Genomic DNA, 17,332 nt, shown 5'->3' with positions numbered 1-17,332 from the left:
CCCAGGTAGGTCAGAGACAAGGCCTTACCTCTGGGACCTGTCAAATCCCTAGAAAAAAGCCGGGGTGGACAGGTTGTGAGGCCACAGTGAGAGAGGAGAAGGGCCTGAAGGCCTGGCTGGTCCTTAGGCATCTGAGAAGGAACCAAGAGCTACAAAGGAACCTGTAATACCACAGGGAAGAGGAAGAGCCAGGCAGGGCCTTGGCAGGGCCGAGAGCAACGTTACAAGAGCGGATTCAGGGAGGCCTCAGTGGGGAAGTGACATTGGAGAGGGTGTCCAGGAAGAGGGACAGAGAGAGCAAGCAATAGGGATGCCAGGGCTGCTGGATGTGAGGATAGAGGAGGATGGGCAGCAGGGCAAGGACTCCAACTTTCTCGAACAGATTTGGGTTTTCACTGTCTTTTTTCTATGAAAGAATTTCCTTCTCACAGTTTGGAAGCCAGCAAGCCCGGTAGCTAGGTTCTGGCATCTGGCAGAAGGCCAGAGGGAGGGAGGGAGCGAGCAGGCACAGGGCAGCGCAGAGCCATCGCATCACACACAGGGTCCTTTACATAGCTGTCCAGGGAAGAGGCGGGTGAGGGAGGCCGGTGGTGACTCAGGCGGGGGAGTCACACACAACTGTTCGGGAAGGCACAAGGCTCATGCCTGGTGAGTCACTTATTGGGTAGGCTCCTCTCCTTCCTGGGTTGTCCCCACTCCAGCCCTGGCTTGGGCAGCTGCTGCAGGCCCCTTCGAGATGGGCTGCCTCCTGGTGGCCAGGGTCTTCCACTAGCTGGCCTGGCTGCCTGTGGGGTGGGCAAGGCAGATGAATAGGGTTTTGGGCTGGGCCTGTCCCCTGGCTGACTGAGGCAACCCAGAAGGGATCTGGCAAGCTGGGACTCAGCTGCCATCTGTGGCCGCACAATGAGGCTGTCATTACCCAGGCAAGGGGATCAGGCCTACTGTGGACGGTCACCCTGCCCCATGAGGCTGTCAGCTCCACATACCCTCTCCAGTCTCAGGGTCACCAAGATTACCCCACTCCCCTCTGCTGGTTGCTGGAAGTCTGGGCACTGGGCCACCTTTTCACCCTCCTGTGGTTAAACATTAGTGGGAGATTATCTGCAGGCCCAGGTGAAAGACAGGCTACGAGTTACAAGTTGGACAGTCTCCTCTGTGGAACTGCAGAGCAGTGGAGCAGCCACCTGCCAGCTCCCGCCTCAGCCCAGACAATGCCTGTGGAGGAGTTTGTGGCTGGCTGGATTTCAGGTGAGACATTTTCTTCCTCCTATCACCTCACCACCCCCTACCCTCCATGGGTCACTTCCTAGGAAAGGTAGGCGACATTAAAAATGCTGAGACCAGTACCTTGATTCCTCAAGTCTGACAGTGCTTGGAGCCACCTGCCCCCAGGACCTGCTGGTTGTGACCAGCAGGGGGGAAGCAAGGGCTGTAGGGGCTGCTCCTGCATCCCAAGGCCCTTTGGCCTGGCAGGCACTGAGGGCTAGGCAGCCCTGTCCCATCTGGTTCATCCTGTGGAGTCCACCTTGGACCCTATCTGCTGTTCCTAGTTTCCCTAAGGCCTTGGTTCTATCAGGTAATGAGTGCTACTGACAGCCCCAGAGGCCTGCTGTGAATGTGTACCGGCCCAGCTTGGGGACATTCTAAATGCCACTGGGCAAGGCGACCTCCCCTGGGCTCCAGAAGTAGCCTGGGAAGTGGGGAGGTAGGGCCTCCTTCCTTGGGGCCAGCAGGACTCCTGGATGGTTGCTCCCAGCTGCAGTAGGGGGCTGCCCCGAAAATGCCAGAAGGGCAGGGTCCATTCTGGCTGTGTCTCCTTCCCATGCATCTCCTCAGGTGGGGCTGAGGGGCTTTTTTCCTGTCCCAGCACCTTCCAGGCCCATTGCCCGGTGTGGGGCCTAGGCACAGGTAGCTTTGGGCATCAGATGGAAAGTGACAGCAGGTGCCTGAGGAGGCCGAGCTCCTCTCCTCCTGCTGGGCTCTCAGTCTCCTCACTCACAGACTTGCTTCCTGGCCCTGGCATGAGGCCTTCACTCATAGTACCTTCTTGTCACACAGGAGCCCTGGGCCTGGTCATGGGCTACCCCTTTGACACTGTAAAGGTGAGTCTGACTAGCACTGGAGAGGTGGATGGCCACACTTGAACCCTTCTGCCTTGTCAGTCTGCTGGCACCCTGCTCCTGGGGTAGAAGGCAGAGGGCAGAGGACAGTGTTGGCTGGCTGCCTGCCTGGCCTACCTGCCATGTCCTCCCTGTCCAGGTGCGGCTGCAAACCCAGAACGCGTACCGAGGCATTGTAGACTGCATGGTCAAGATTTACCGCCATGAGTCGGTGGGTGGCTGTCTTCCTTGGGCTGGGTAGCACAGGGGCAGGAGGCACAAGCTCCTTCTCCTGCTCAGTAGGGCTCTGCTGGAAGAGAGAAGACCAGGTATGGCACCCCTGGGGAGCCAGGTGGTAGTGTATCGTGGCAGCCCCCGGGTGGGGCTGAGTTTGTCCCAGCCTCGCCTGTACCATGTCTCTGGGCCAGGGCTTGGAGTGGTGTCCCACCAAAGGAGGACCTGTCCAAGGATGGAAAGGTCAGAGGGGAGGTCCACCATGCCTATTCCAGTGCCACCATGTCACTCTGCAGATCCTGGGCTTCTTCAAGGGAATGAGCTTCCCGATTGCCAGCATAGCCGTGGTCAACTCTGTCCTGTTTGGGGTCTACAGCAACACCCTGCAGGTGCTCACGGCCACCTCCCACCAGGACCGGCGGGCCCAGCTGCCCAGTTATACATGTATCTTCCTAGCAGGCTGCACCGGGGGCTTTGTGCAGGTGAGAGGGCAGAGCATGGGCATCCAGTAGCAGTGCGGTGACAGCCTGTGGGATCTGTCCCCTCCAGCTTCCCCTAGCAACCCATAGCCTTGGATGGACAGCCCTTGCTGAGGGCACAGGTGCTACTGCTCCCAGTGGCCTCGGGTGCCTGAGCTATGGGCTGCCCAGCTGCAGGCCTGGGTGAGGTCATGCAAATTTGGAGGCAGCGCCACAAGGGCACTGAGGAGAAGCAGACAGAGAGTTCTGCTGGCCTCAGAGTGGTGCTGAGCTGAGCTCAGGCTCTGTGAGTCCCAAGGCAGCCCTATGCACTTCTGGTTCAGTCCAGCTCAGCCTTCACCTGCGGGGTTGGGGGCTGGATCTGGGAGCCTCACCCAAGGCTCAGGTCAGGGCTCTCACTGGGAGAGGCCCAGGGTATTAATCATTAAGTCACTTGAATCATTTAGGTTGTTCTTTGGCCTCAGTGCCATTATGTTCTTGGGTGGACCAGGGTGAAGATGAGAGTGGTCTCCAGGTCCCAGGAGAAAACAGCTGACTGGGGCCTCTGGGCGTGAGGCAGGATGCGTGCCCCGCACTACCACACAGCCACACCTGGCTGCAATGGCTCAATGACCTGACCTGTCCTTTTTTTTTTGATACTGGGGATTGAACTCATGACCTCTCTTTTGCCAGGAAGGTGCCTATACTGCTGAGCTAAATCCCCAGCCCTCCAACCCTTGTTTTAGAACAGGGACTCACTAAGTTGCTAAATTGGCCAAACTGGGCTCAAGCTTCTCTTCCTGCCTCAGTCTCCAGAGTGCTGGATGCACTTCACGGAGCACAGGGTGCAGAGGAAGACCAGAGGACAAAGTCGGGGTGCTCACTGCCATGAATTAATAATTAATAAAACCCCAGAGGTCCCGGCTTCTTGTCTGTCCCATCTTGTGGTTGGGGGAGGGGACAGACCAGGGTATTCCCTAAATCCTGAAACCTGCACCCCTCAAAAACAAGGAAGAGGCTGGGGATTTAGCTCAGCAGCATAAGAGCCTGCCTGGCAAGCGCGAGATCCTGAGTTCAATCCCCGGTACCACGGAAAAAAAAAAAAAAAAAAAAAACAAGGAAGAGAACTGGGACCACGGGAAGTGTCCTGACATAGGCCCAGCCAGGCCTGGTCTATCTGTCATGTCCCTCAGGGCACTCTGGAGAGCAGAGTGGGGACAGTCAGGGCGCAGGGGACCCTCCTGGAGCTGGTGAAGTGTGGCCCGGCCCTGTGCCCTAACAGGAGCTGGGAGCAGAGGTGTGTTTTATTTTATTTACTTTTCAGCTTAGAAGTTATATTTACTGGGGCTGGGGATTTAGCTCAATGGCATAAAGTGCCTGCCTTGCAAGCAGGCAGTCATGAGTTCGATCCCCGGTACTGGTAAAAAGGAAAAAGACAAAAAAAAAAAGAAGTTGTATTTACTTCCCCTGTGTCACCACCACAGCCAGATGAAAATTCTCTTTTTGTTTGTGTGTGGGTTACTTTATTGGTACAGTTTAGATATATATGATCACATTCATCAGACGGAATTTGCACCTGTACCTATATAACCTGATTCTTTTTCACCATTTCCCTCTTCCCTAAGCCCTTCTTCTCCTTATTTACAAAAGCTATTTCCCTTTTTCTTCTTTTGTATCTTATCCTTTCTTTCTTTTCCCCATCCCCCTCCCTACTTCTCCTCATTTGAATATTTCCTTCCCATTTCCCAATATCTAGTATACATTTTGAGCCTTATTTACACTTTCAGTTTCTCATACCAGAAAAACAAAGTGGAATTCACACAGGCGTGTGTGATTTATGTTACTTGAGTATGGTCTCAGGGTGCATCCATTTACCTAGAAATGTGTTAGGCTCATCCTTCTTTATGACAGAGTAGTATTCCATCTCAGAGAAAAAAGCCACGTCTTCTTTACCCATTCCCCAGTTGATGGGCATTGCACTGTTTCTAAGATTTAGCTATCGCAAACTGTTTTTCTATAAACATGGGTGTGCATACATCACTGTGCCATGATGCTTTCAATTCTTTTGGAAAGAAAGAGGAATAGCTGTGTTGAATGGAACCTCTAGGTGTTTTTTTGAAGAGTCTCCACATTGATTTCCACAGTGGTTTCACCAGTCTATACCACTGTCCCACCAGCAGTAGAGAAGGGCTCCTTTTCCCCTCAGCTCTGCCAGAATTTCTTATTGGTTGATTTCTTTCTTTCTTTCTTTCTTTTTTTTTTTTTTTGGTCTTTTTCTTTTTTATCAGTACTGGGGATCAAACTCATGACCACACACTTGCAAGGCAGGCACTTAATGCCACTGAACTAAATCCCCAGCCCCTCTTGGTTGATTTCTTGATAATAGCTATTCTTTCTGGAGTGAGATGGGATCTCAATGTTGTTTTAATTTGCTTCTCTGGAATGACCAGTGTTGTTGAACATTTTTTCATGTATTTATTTGCCTTTTTTACTTTTTCATTTGAGAAGTGTATATTCATTTTAGATGCCCATTTTTAGGTCTTTAAATTTGGGGGATTTTAAAAAAGAAAGTTCTTTATCTTTTATTTTTTTGGTGTCGGAGATTGAACTCACGACCTCGCACTTGCCCGGCAGGTGCTTATGCCACTGAGCTAAATCCCCAGCCCAAGAAAGTGTCTTTTTTTTTTTTTTGGTACTGGGAATTGAACTCAGGACCTCACGCTTGCCAGGTAGGCACTTGTGCCCACTGAACTAAATCCTCAGCCCTGTTGTTGTATGTTTTCTTTTTTCTTCAAATCCATTTTATTCATAGATAAAAAGAAAAAAAAAAGGAAAAAACAACAACAAAAATTTAAAGTACATCAATCAGGAGGCAACAATGGTACACACATTGCACATTGTCATCCCCAAATCATTTACCTGGAGCACAGGACATCTGCATTCAACTGTCCAAACAATACCAACACAAATCTAAAAAGTTCTTTATATATTCTAGATATTAGGCACTTGTCTGAGTAATAGCTGACAGAAATGGTTTCCCACACGCTGGATTGTGTCTTCACCCTATTGGTAGTTTCTCTTGTTGTGCAAAAGCTTTTTAATAAGATGAGATCCCAGTTGTTGATTTTTGCTGATAGTTCCTGTGTGATCAGGGTTTTGTTTTGTTTTTGTCTTTTTGAGACAGAGTCTCGTATGTTCTTCAGGCTGGCCTTGAGCTCACTTTGTAGCCCAGGTTGGTCTTGAACTCACAACAATCTTCCTGCCTCAGCCTCCAGAGTGCTGAGATTACAGGCATGTGCTACCATGCCCGGCTTTGGGTTTGTTTTGTTTTTTTATGGTCTTTGCCTACACCGATATCTTTAAGAACTCTGCCTATTCTATCTTCTAGCAAATTTAGTGTTTATTTTTAAATATTTAGATCTTAGACCTATTTTGATTTTGTTTTGGCACATAGTGAAATATATGGCATAATGTTTGGCATGTGGAAAGCCAGTTTTCCCAGCACCATTTATTAAGGAGGCTATCTTTCTTCCAGCGAAGGTGTTTGGCACCTTCATCAAAGATAAGGCAGCTGAGTGTGTTTGGAGTTGTTTCTGCATCTTCTAATCTGGTCCATTGTTTCTTGGGTCTGGGTTTTTTTTTTTTTTTTTTTCTTTTTCTTTTGTCAGTTCCATGCTGTTTTTGTTACAGTATCTTTGTAGTATAATTTCAAGTCTGGGGTTGAGATGCCTCCTGCCTTGCTTTTGTTGCCCAGAATTGCTTTTGCTATTCTAGGTCTCCTCTGGTTCCAGATGAATTTTCAGATTGTTTTCTTCAATTCTGTGAGATATGCTATTGGTATTTTGATTGGAATTACATTAAATCTATATAAAAGTTTGAAACCATGGCCATTTTCACTATATTGGTTCTTCCTACTAAAAACAAAGGCTGTCTTCCTATTTTCTGAGATCCTCTTTAATCTCCTTTTTTCAGAGTACTGTAGTTTTCAATGTAAAGTCTCTTACTTCCATTGTGAGATTGATTCCTGGTATTTGTTTGTTTGTTTTGATGCTGTTGTGAAAGTTTTTGTCTCCCTAATTTCTCTCTCAGTGAGTTTGTTATTTGTGTACAGGAATACTATTGAGTTTTGAATGTTGACTTTGTATCCAGGTATGCTACTGAATTTGGCTATTAAATTTAGAAGTTTTTTGGTGTTGTTTTGGGGGCTTCTATGTAGGGTATCATGTCATTTACAAATAATGATAATTTAACTTCTTCCTTTCCTATTCTTATTTCTTTTATTGCTATCTCTCATCTAATTGCTCTGGCTACTGTTTCCAGAACTACATTGCATAAGAGTGGTGACACTGGACATCCTTGTTTTATTCCTGATTTCACAGTGAAAGCTTTCAGTTTTTGTTCATTTAGTATGATGTTGGCTGTTGGTTTGTCATAAATAACTTTTATTAGATAAAGACCATCTATTCCAATTTTATGTAGGGTTTTTATCATAGGTGTTGAGCTTTGTCAAATGCTTTTTCTGCATCTATTGAGATGATTGTGTGATTTTCATCTTCGGCTCTGTTAATGTGGTATATTATATTTATCTTCTGGTGTATGTTGAACCATCTCTCTATCCCTAGTGTCTTTGTTACTTTATCCTGTTGCTGAGACAAAATACCCAACACCAAGTGGGAAAGGTTTATTTAGCTCACAGTCTGCAGAGGTTTCAGCCCATAGTGGGTTAGTCCCAAGGCAGGGTGGTACATGGCAGAGAGACAGTTCATGGTGGCGAAAAACAGCAAGAGTAGCAAGGAGGAGCACAGAGAGGCAGGCCTCTTTCTGTCCCTTAAACTGTAAGCAGGGCACCTGCCTGAGGGCAGGTGTAGCACTCACACCATGATCCCAGCCCTGGACCATGAATCCATCACAAACTCTTGATTCAGCTGCCTATGAAAAGCCTGCTTCCCATGATTGTCTGAGACTTTGGGGGTGGCATCTGGACACAAACCACAACACCTGGGACGAGTCCGACTTGGTCATGGTGTATAGTCTCCTTGATGATTTGCTGCTCTGTTCACCAGGATCTTATTAAGGGGTTTTGTGTCTATGTTCATTAGGGAGATTGGCCTGTAGGCCTCTTTTTTGGTTGAATCCTTTTCTGGTTTTCATATCATGGTAATGCTTGCTTCCCTTTCAATTTCATTAAAGAGTTTGAAAAGTAACAGCATTAGGTCTTCTCTAAATGTCTTGTAGAATTTAGCAATGAATCCAACAGGGCCTGGGCTTTTCTTTGTTGGTAGCTTTTTTTTTTTTTTTTTTTTTGGTGTGGGGATCAAACTTATGACCTTGTGTTTGCCAAGCAGGTGCTTATGCCACTGAGCTAAATCTCCAGCCCATGTTGGTAGGTTTTTAATTATATCTTCAATTTCACTGACTGATATTTGGGCTATTTAGAATAGAGGTATGTATTATTGAGGATCAAGGAGAAGGCTGGAATTTACAAACCCTCCCCAGGATAAAAGTTGCTTTAGGCCTGGCTGAAGCTGACCCTGCTACAGGGAAGCAGCATCTGAAACCCTGTGTCCCCACTGCATGGGGGCCCTCACCTTTGGCTCAAGTGTGTCTTCAACACTTAAGCTGAGGCAGGAGGATCACTGCCAGTTTAAGGCCAATCTGAACTGTCTACAAATCAAGACCCTGTATCCAAAAAAAAAGAAGTTGGGTGTGGTGTTGCATGCCTGTCATCTTAGCAGGAAGGAGGCTGAAGCAGGAGTATCACTGTGAGTTTGAGGCCAACCTAGGCTACATGAGGTTTTCAAGATCAGCATGAATCACATAGCAAGTCCTTGTCTTAAAAGAAGCCCTTACCTGCCCCTTCACCATTAGACATCTCTAGGGCTAAGAAATTGAGCTCCTGTAGCTCTCAAGACAAACAAATACAAGCCCTGTGACAGGCCAGCCTCAGCTTGGACCTCAGTTCCCCCTTGAACTTCAGTGGCTTCTTCCTTGTTTGTTTGTTTGTTGGGTTATTTATTTATTTTTTTTGGAGACAGGGTCTTGCTATGCAGTTCAGGCTGATCTTGAACTCACTATGTAACTAAGGCTGGCCTGGAACTTGTAGCAATCCTTCTGCCTCAGCCTCCCAAGTGCCGAAAACACAGGTGTGCACTACCATACCTGTCTTGCTTTTGGGGGGTTTTGAGAGGGTCTCACTATACAGTCCACACTGCTCTTGCCCTTACTATGAAACCCAGGTTGGCCTTCAACTTTCGGCACTCCTCCTGTCTCAGCCTCCTGCCTGCTGGGATGGCAGGCATGCACCACCACTCCTGGCAGAACTTCAGCAGTTTCTTCCCCGATTCAAACCGAAGCCCCTCCCCGCTGTTCTGAATTCCCCAGCATTCACCCTCCCCCAGGTCTCCTCTCAGTGAGACCCCAAATGGAGACCTTTTCTGCCTCAAGGCAAGAGTAGAGTTCTAAGACCAAGCAGATCACCTGCCGCTGGCTGGGAACCTTCTTCAAAGGACACCAGTAGGTGGAGCTTGGTGACAGGCATGTAGTGGGGAGTGGCTCTCTGGGAGATGTGACTCCATAAAGTTGGGCCCTGCAGCTAGAACAGTGCCTAGGAAATGAGGTTTCCCCATGCTGTTCCATGGTGACTGAACCCTTTATTCAGCCCCTGTCGCAGCAAATCCCTGCTCATCCTTGGAATAAGGAGACCAGCGATCGTGCCCTCTCCTGGGAAAACAAGCCGGCCATGCAAGCTTGGTGCTGTTGAACGAGGAGGGGACAGAGTCGAGTGCTGTCAGGACCAACACTCAGGGAGGTGGCCTGTCCCCACCGTGTCCGGGCACCCCAGCCCATGCTCAGCTGCAGGTTCGGGAGGCCGGGCTGTGGGTAGCACGCGCCGGCCCAAGCCGCCCCTCTCTGTCCAGCCAGCTGTCCAGCCCCAACCAGAGCCTTCTCCGTTTCCTCCCAACAGGCCTACGCCCTGGCCCCCTTTGACCTCATCAAAGTCCGTCTACAAAATCAGACGGAGTCGAGGGTGCGGCTGGGGAGCCCCCCGCCCCGGTATCGGGGACCCGTGCACTGTGCAGCCACCATCTTGCGAGAGGAGGGACCTAGGGGGCTGTTCCGAGGATCTGGGGCCCTGATGCTGAGGGACACCCCCACGCTGGGACTGTACTTCATCACCTACGAAGGGCTCTGTTACCAGTACACCCCTACGGGCCAGCAACCCAGTGAGTGGCGCAGGGAGGGGTTGGGGACAAGGTGTGGGGGAGGGCGCGGCAGAGGCCGTAGAGGAGGAGGGCGCTGGCCTCCGGGGCTGTCCTGACCCTGGGCTTTCTCTGGCGCAGGCTCGACCACTGTGCTGGTGGCAGGAGGCTTCGCGGGCATAGCCTCCTGGGTCACGGCCACGCCCTTCGACGTGGTCAAGGCGCGGCTGCAGATGGGCGGCGTGCAGCAGCGGGCCTACGCGGGCATGCGCGACTGCATCGTGACCAGCTTCCGGCGAGAGGGCCTGGCCGTCTTCTTCCGGGGCTTCACCATCAACAGCGCCCGCGCCTTCCCCGTCAACGCAGTCACCTTCCTCAGCTACGAAAGCCTGCTGCGCATGTGGGGGTGAGGCCCCGGGAGCCCGGAGGCCGGGCGGAGGGCGCGATGGGCGCGATGGCATGGGCAGGCCAGGCCTGGGACCCGCAGCGCCGCCCACCTCGCACGGCGCACCCCAGCTCCTTTGCTCCGGAAGCAATGAGCGCGGGCACAGACTGAACTGGCCGGTGGAGCGGGCCACCACCAAGCCCTGTCCCGCAACCCCTTGGCTTTCCCTTTTCAAGCCACTACCCAGCGCCGCAAACATCACGCCTAACTCCTGCAGCGCCCCCTTTTCAGCCTCTCCTCGCCTTGCACGGCCCTGTGTTTTCCCTGCGCGGGATATTGGGGGGGGGGGGCAGTGGCTGTCTCGGCCCTGGCTGGCCCTCCCCACGAGGCTTCCAGCTTCCTTGGTCACTCTGTGGACCTAAACACACCGGGAATCACTCACAACCCAGGCCTGGGAGGCTTCTGCCTCCTGGACAGCAGGGCCAGAGCTCAGCAGGTGCCTGTACCTACCCAGGTGACCAGGCCTCCAGGGGCCCAGGCCAGCACCGTCTCCTGGGGGCCTTCCTGCTGCCCACGGCCCACCTGCCCTTGGCCCAGCTGCCCATAGCTCAGTGGGAGTGCGGGTGGGGTTGGCAGGTGGACTGCTGGTTGAAACCAGGGCCTTTGCATGGACCTACATTCTCAGTCCTTTTTATTGTTTAAAATTTTGAACCAAGGCCTCATTAAGTGGCCAAATTGCCTGGGCTGGATTCCAATTTGTAATCTCTCTGCTTTGGCCTCTGGAGTGCCGGGCCCCACTGGAGAGGGTTCCTTTGCTCAATAAGGCTGAACAGCTGGGCATGGTGCCACACCCCTGTATTATCAATGAAAGGAACCCTTTTTTATAAAAGTAAGTTTATTGGTACATTTTAGCTCACTCATCATAGGGAATTTGTACCTGTACATGATATGCCTTGATTCTTTTTTCTTTTTCTCTATTCTCCTCCCCTCCCTTTAACTCCTTCTCCCCCATCCATTTACAAACATTTGTTCCCATTTTTTTTTAGAGGAATCCTTTTGAGCTGGGCATGGTGGCTCACCCCTGTAGTCCCAGCACATGGGAGGCTGAGGCAGGAGAATCACTGCAAATTTGAGGCCAGCCTGGGCTGCATAGTAAGTTTCAGGCTGGCCTGAACTACCTAGTGAGACTGTCACAACAAACCAAAATAATATTAACAATAATAAGGGCTGGGGATTTAGCTCAGCGGCCTAAGTACTTGCTTTGCAATCAGGTGGTCGTGAGTTCGATCCCTGGTACCGATAAAAAAAACCATAATAACAATAATAAGCCTGAACATAGCATAGTGATGAGTGTTTTGGTTTTCTGTGGGGTTGCTTTTTTTTTTGTCTTTTTTCGTTTTTATCGGTACCAGGGATCGAACTCATGACTGCCTGCTTGCAAGGCAGGCGCTTATGCCGCTGAGCTAAATCCCCAGCCTCCTGCTTTTTTTTGAGACAGGATCTCACTACATAGCCCAAGTTGGCCTTCCACACATAGCGATCCTCTTGCCTCAGCTTCCTGAGTGCAGGGATTACAGACATGCACCAACAAGCCCAGCTAGTGGTTAATGTCTATCATCCTAGCTACTCTGGAGGCTGAGGCAGGAATTTAAGGATAGCCTGGGCAATTTAGCGGGACCCTGTCTCAAAATTTAATAAGAGGGCTGGAGATGGAGCTCAGTCCAAGGCCCTGTGTTTAATCCCTTATCAATCAGTCCATCAGGTTGTGTTATAATTGAAGGTCTATCTTTTAGTTTGTTCTTTATTTATACTTCGAGTTTCTGATAGACAAACCATGGAATCAAACTGCTTTATAGTGGTGTAGCAGAAAATGCTCCTGCCAGCATTTTGGTTGCCTGGTAAAACAGTTCCTGCTTCAGTTTGGGCTGCTGGCTGATTACAGCTGGGTCACTGCCATGCTTAAGTGTAAGAACCAATCGAGGACGGTCACTACTCCTTTCTCCCCCATCCCGGTAAAAACCTGCCTCCCTGGGCCTCTGGGGCCTGACATTTTGAGGAACAATTGATTTCTAGTCAGTGCCTCCCAATATTATGTAAATATGCCTCTAAATCCTGGGCCTTGTTTCAGTGTTTCTCTTTGCCATTGCAGTAGGAGGGTTCTGCATAAAACCCAGTGCCCTGCACTTCCATGTGAATGAACTAGAAGCCTTGTTTTCTTTCATTCATTCCCACATTCATTCATTCAGTAATTTGTTCAAAAGGCATTTATTGTGTGCCACAGTATACCAGCCAGAGTTCTTTTTAGTACTGGTCTGTGATACATGATTCACTGTGGGACACGGGTACATCTCCATCTCACATTTTTTTTTTTTTTTTTGATACCTGGGATTGAACTCATGACTGCATGCTTGCCAAACAGGCACTTACGCCACTGAGCTAAATTCCTGGCCCTATGTACCACATCTTGGTGCTTTTTATTCCATCTTCCTTTCCCATCTTCAGAAGGTCTTTTATTTTGTTCTTTATTTATACTTTGAGTCTCTGATAGACAAACCATGCAATATTTAACCTTTTGTGTCTGATTTATTTCACCTAGCCCAATGGTCTCAAGGTATATCCATTTTCCTAGAAATGACTGAAACTTATCCTTCTTTATGGCTGAGTAGTACTCCATGGTGAGTAGGTACTGAAGGTTCTGCTGGCCTGGGGTTTAGCTCCATCCTCCCAAAGTGGTTCCAGACCCACAGAGACAGCTTCTCGTCCAGGAGTGACTTCTGCGTTCTCCTCATTCCAGAGATAAACTTCCCCTGCTCCCTTTTTATGAGTGTACTGACCCCTTTCCAATCTTAAGACTCCACAACCACCCAAGTCTCCACCTCCAGCCCTCAGTAAGTCTGCCTCCTATTTAACACAGGCAGAAGCTCCTTCAAATCAGTGGTTAATATGTCACTTTGCCACCCCTCAAACTCCTCCCCCCGTCAGAACTGATAAAAGTAGCCCCACTTCTGTGTTCTTGTTTGAGAGCCTCTGTACGCCCTGCCCCATGAAGCTCTCCCTTGCCCGCAGTAAAGGCCTCCTCCTCTGTCTCCTTCTTACCTCTCATTTTCTCTGCACTGCTTCAGATTGAGTGCCCAAAATACTCAATCAGGTGCATTTCCTTTATTTGTTCATCAGTCAACTGACATAGAAAATGTTTCTAACATTTTACCAGCCGCAGCTTTGGCAGTGAGCAAACTCCAGCAAGATCTCTACTGCACATAGTTTAAAGGAGAGCTCATAGTTTAAAGGAGAAGTAGATATAATCAAAGGGCCACAGAGAGGAGAGTGGAATTGCAAACAGGAAGAGGAATAAAGTGAGAGCACAGGCTGGTGGTTCTCAAAGTGTGACTTCCAGCCACAGCATCAGCAGTGTCTGAAACACAGTAAAATACAAGATCTCAGGCGCTGAGTCAGAAATTCAGGTGAGCATTACAATCTGTTTTGACAAACCCTCTAGATGATTTGGGACCATTGTCATGTGCCAAAGGAACTGACACACCAGAGGTACTGAGTAAGGGCTCCCTGTTAAGGCAATATGGAACTGAGAGTGGAAAGATGAGTGGAGGTCACATAAGCAGGAGGAAGAGTGTGTGCAAATGTCCTGTGGTGACACTATGTTTGAGGACCCAGGAGTAGGTGAGCCAGGTGTTCTACATTCTTGTAATCTAGTACTTGGTAGGCTGAGGTAGGTGGGTCACCATGAGTTTGGGGCCAGCCTGAACTACATAGTGAGACTATTTTGAAAAAGACAAAAAATGAAAGAAAGAAAAGAAATAGCACAAGATAAAAGTGAATACAAAAACTATTCTTTCCTCCCAGTAAGCTAATGCCTCACCATTCTCCCAAAGTTAAAACAGAAGGACATCTTTCTCTCAGTATAAAGAGTCTCTTGTTAGACCTAGCCAAGAGGCCTTGACAGCTTGCAACTTTAGTGTACAGCTCTAGAGACAGCAAAGATATTCCTCTTCTTTTTTTTTTTTTTTTTTTTTTGCCTTTTTTGTTTTTATCGGTACCAGCGATCGAACTCATGATTGCCTGCTTGCAAGGCTGGTGCTTATGCCGCTGAGCTAAATCCCCAGCCCTGCCTGTCTTGAGGACTAATCTCAGCACTTGGGAGGCTGAGGCAAAAGGATCATTGCAAATTCAAGACGAGCCTGGGGTAAAAAGTGAGCTCAAGGCCAGCCTGAACTGCACAGTGAGACCCTGCCTCAAAAACAAAAACATAACAAAGAACTAAACAAGAACAAAAAATTCAGATCCTCCCAAATTTAAAAACCCCATCCAAAAATGGGCATCTGGAAAATGAATACATACTTCTTAGAAGAAGTAGAAATGGCAAATAAATACATGAAAAAAATTTTTCTACATCCCTAGTAATTCAAGAGATGCAAATTAAAACAATGCTGAGATTCCCTCTCACTCCAGAAAGAATGGCTACTATCAAGAAACCAAACAATAACAAATGCGAGGGGAGGGAAGGAAGGAACTCTTAGCCAGTGTTGGTGGGAGGGTAGACTGGGGTGATCATTGCGGCAATCGAGATGGCGATTCCTCAAAAAACTAGGACCAGGTTCCCTTCAGTCCCGCTATTCCCCTTCTTGGTAAATTCCCAAAGGCAGTAAAAGCACCACCCCACAGCGATATATGCACACCTATGTTTACAGCAGCACAGTTTGTAATAGTCAAATCTTGGAAACAGACCAATGCCAATCAACTGAGGAATGGATAAAGAAGACGTGGGCTTTTTACATGAAGAACTACTACTCTGCCATAAAGAGGGATAAACCTGAGGCATGTCTAGCTAAATGAATGCACGTTGAGACTTCGTGCTTAAGTGAAATAAATGGGGCACACGTGTAAATACCGCATTGTTTCTCTGGTGTGAGAAACTGAAAGTGTAATAGGGACCAAAATGTATTCTAGATATGGTGAAATAGTAAGAAATTGTTCAAAAGGGAGGGGAGATAGGGAAGGAGGAGGTGGGAAAGAAGGGGGAAATGAGAAGAGAAGGAAAATGGAAACAAAGCTTTTGTGCACAAGGAGGGGAAACAAGGCCGAAGGACGGTGAGGGGGTGGGAGAAATGGAAGAACCAAGGGAAAAACTCCCTGTGGTCATCACGCGTCCCTAAAATGTACCCATAAACCTAGTTTTTTTTTTAAATCGGTACCAGGGATCGAACTCACGACTGCCTGCCAGGAAAGCGCTTGTGCCGCTGAGCTGAATCCCCAGCCTCCATAAGCCTAGTTAATAAACAAACAAAACGACTCTTGCTCACTTAGCAAGAAGATTGCCCTGAATCCTTTCAAAACAGGGTCTGGCGGCTGAGAACCGGGATGTGGGTCCCGCGCGGCCTCCATTGACCTCAAGACTCCTAAATGAAGCCAAGAAGGGGCCACGCTAGCAGGGAAGGGAAGACGGGAAACCTCCACTAGCCAGCGAAGGGGGCCGGAAAGGACACAGCTTTCCCCCGGCGGTGGTACACTTTTCGGAGGAGGTTCCGGCTCCGAGAACGGCGACAACTGTAGTTCCTGCGCCCGGACCCTTCCCGCCGGCAGTCGCCTGGGAGAACTGAATTTCTCACGCTCATCGCGCCCCCTCGTGTCTGAAAGGAGTAACTACAAACTTTGCTAAAGACGAGCGATTTAAACCAGGATAGCGCGGTATAACCCATAACCATGTGACAGTCCCTCACACAACTTGACGATGGTGACAACAAAATCGCAGCACTCGGGAGAGTAAGAAGTATTAACTCTGTTTGAGGCCATCCTGGGCTACATAAAGGCACCCAGCCTCAAAAAACACATTAACTTATTAATTAGTTTAGAAAGGGCACAGACTCTGAATAAACATTTTTTTAAAAAAAGATATGTGAATGGCTAGCAGGTGTACAAATTGGCCTTTGACGTCATCAATGATGAGAGAAATGCAGATCAAAACTGCAATGAGGTATCACCTCAACCCTGTTGGAAGGGATGTGGTCAGAAAGGCATACCATAGCAAGTATTGGAGAAGACACTGGGGGAAAGGGACAGATCGAATGCTGTTGGTGCAAATGTTTGGGTTCAGCCTTTATAGGAAATACGTAGTATAAACATTCTTCCAAAAACTTATGGGACTACTATGCAACCCAGGAACCCCAATCTTGGGTATAACTATTCATGGCACAGGAGAGCAGTATCTTGAAGACATATGTGCTTTCTAGTCCTGTTCATGGCTGAGACAGAGTCTCACTATGTAACCACACCTGGTCTTTATTGCTGCATTAATCACAGTTGTTGAGATGCAGAAACACCCTAAGTGTCTGTCAGTGAGTAAAGGGGTAAGGAAACTGTGGTATATACAGAGAGTGCGGTGTTATGCTACCATAAAAAGAGGGGAAGCCCACTGGGCCTAGTGACACACACCTATAATCCCAGAGTTTGAGAGGCAGAGGCAGAAAGATCAATGGGAGTTTGAGGCCAGCCTGGGCTACATGGTGAGCTCAAGGCCAGCCAGAACTATATAGTGGGACCATCTTTTAAAAAGACTAGGAAGATAGTTTAAGATAGAGTACCCTTGTAGCATGTATGAGGTCCTGATTTCAATCTATAGCACAGAAGAAGAAGAAGAAGAAGAAGAAGAAGAAGAAGAAGAAGAAGAAGAAGAAGAAGAGTTAAGAATAAAAATTAGGGTTGGGAATATAGCTCAGTGGTTCAGCGCCTACCTGGCAAGTGCAAGGTCCTGAGTTTGACTCCTGGTACCTAAATAAATAAATAAATAAATAAATAAAATGGTTAAAATTAAAAGCTCTTGGAAGAAGTCAGCAATAAAACAAGAATATGACACCTGAGGACAGAGAGTTAATTTGTCTCCTCTCTGTTGCTTTGGACTCAGAGATTGTATAATTTTGGCTTCAACTCTTTAAAAGAGCTGTTTTA

General features: G+C 48.4%; 1 protein-coding gene across 3 annotated transcripts; it reads left to right on the top strand.

Moving 5' to 3' along the window:
* Positions 1 to 379: 379 nt before the first annotated feature.
* Positions 380 to 13,718, top strand: Slc25a45 (solute carrier family 25 member 45). Of its 3 annotated transcripts, none has more exons than XM_003468228.5 (7): positions 380 to 648; positions 1,108 to 1,248; positions 2,059 to 2,102; positions 2,260 to 2,331; positions 2,630 to 2,815; positions 9,756 to 10,014; positions 10,132 to 13,718. In XM_003468228.5, the coding sequence occupies exons 1-7, from the start codon at positions 642 to 644 to the stop codon at positions 10,398 to 10,400; spliced, it is 978 nt and encodes a 325-aa protein (XP_003468276.2). In that variant the 5' UTR covers positions 380 to 641; the 3' UTR covers positions 10,401 to 13,718. The 3 variants fall into 3 exon arrangements, with proteins under 3 accessions (XP_003468276.2, XP_063083579.1, XP_063083580.1); XM_063227509.1 differs by having other exon boundaries at positions 1,091 to 1,248; XM_063227510.1 differs by lacking the exon at positions 2,630 to 2,815 and having other exon boundaries at positions 389 to 648.
* Positions 13,719 to 17,332: the final 3,614 nt, after the last annotated feature.

This window comes from Cavia porcellus, unplaced genomic scaffold (assembly GCF_034190915.1).
Source record: "Cavia porcellus strain 051 isolate PalLab524CR breed Dunkin Hartley unplaced genomic scaffold, mCavPor4.1 scaffold_17, whole genome shotgun sequence".
NCBI classification, from domain to species: domain Eukaryota; kingdom Metazoa; phylum Chordata; class Mammalia; order Rodentia; family Caviidae; genus Cavia; species Cavia porcellus.
The sequence above is the reverse complement of the archived record's forward strand: the minus strand, read 5'-3'. Positions and strand labels throughout refer to the sequence as shown.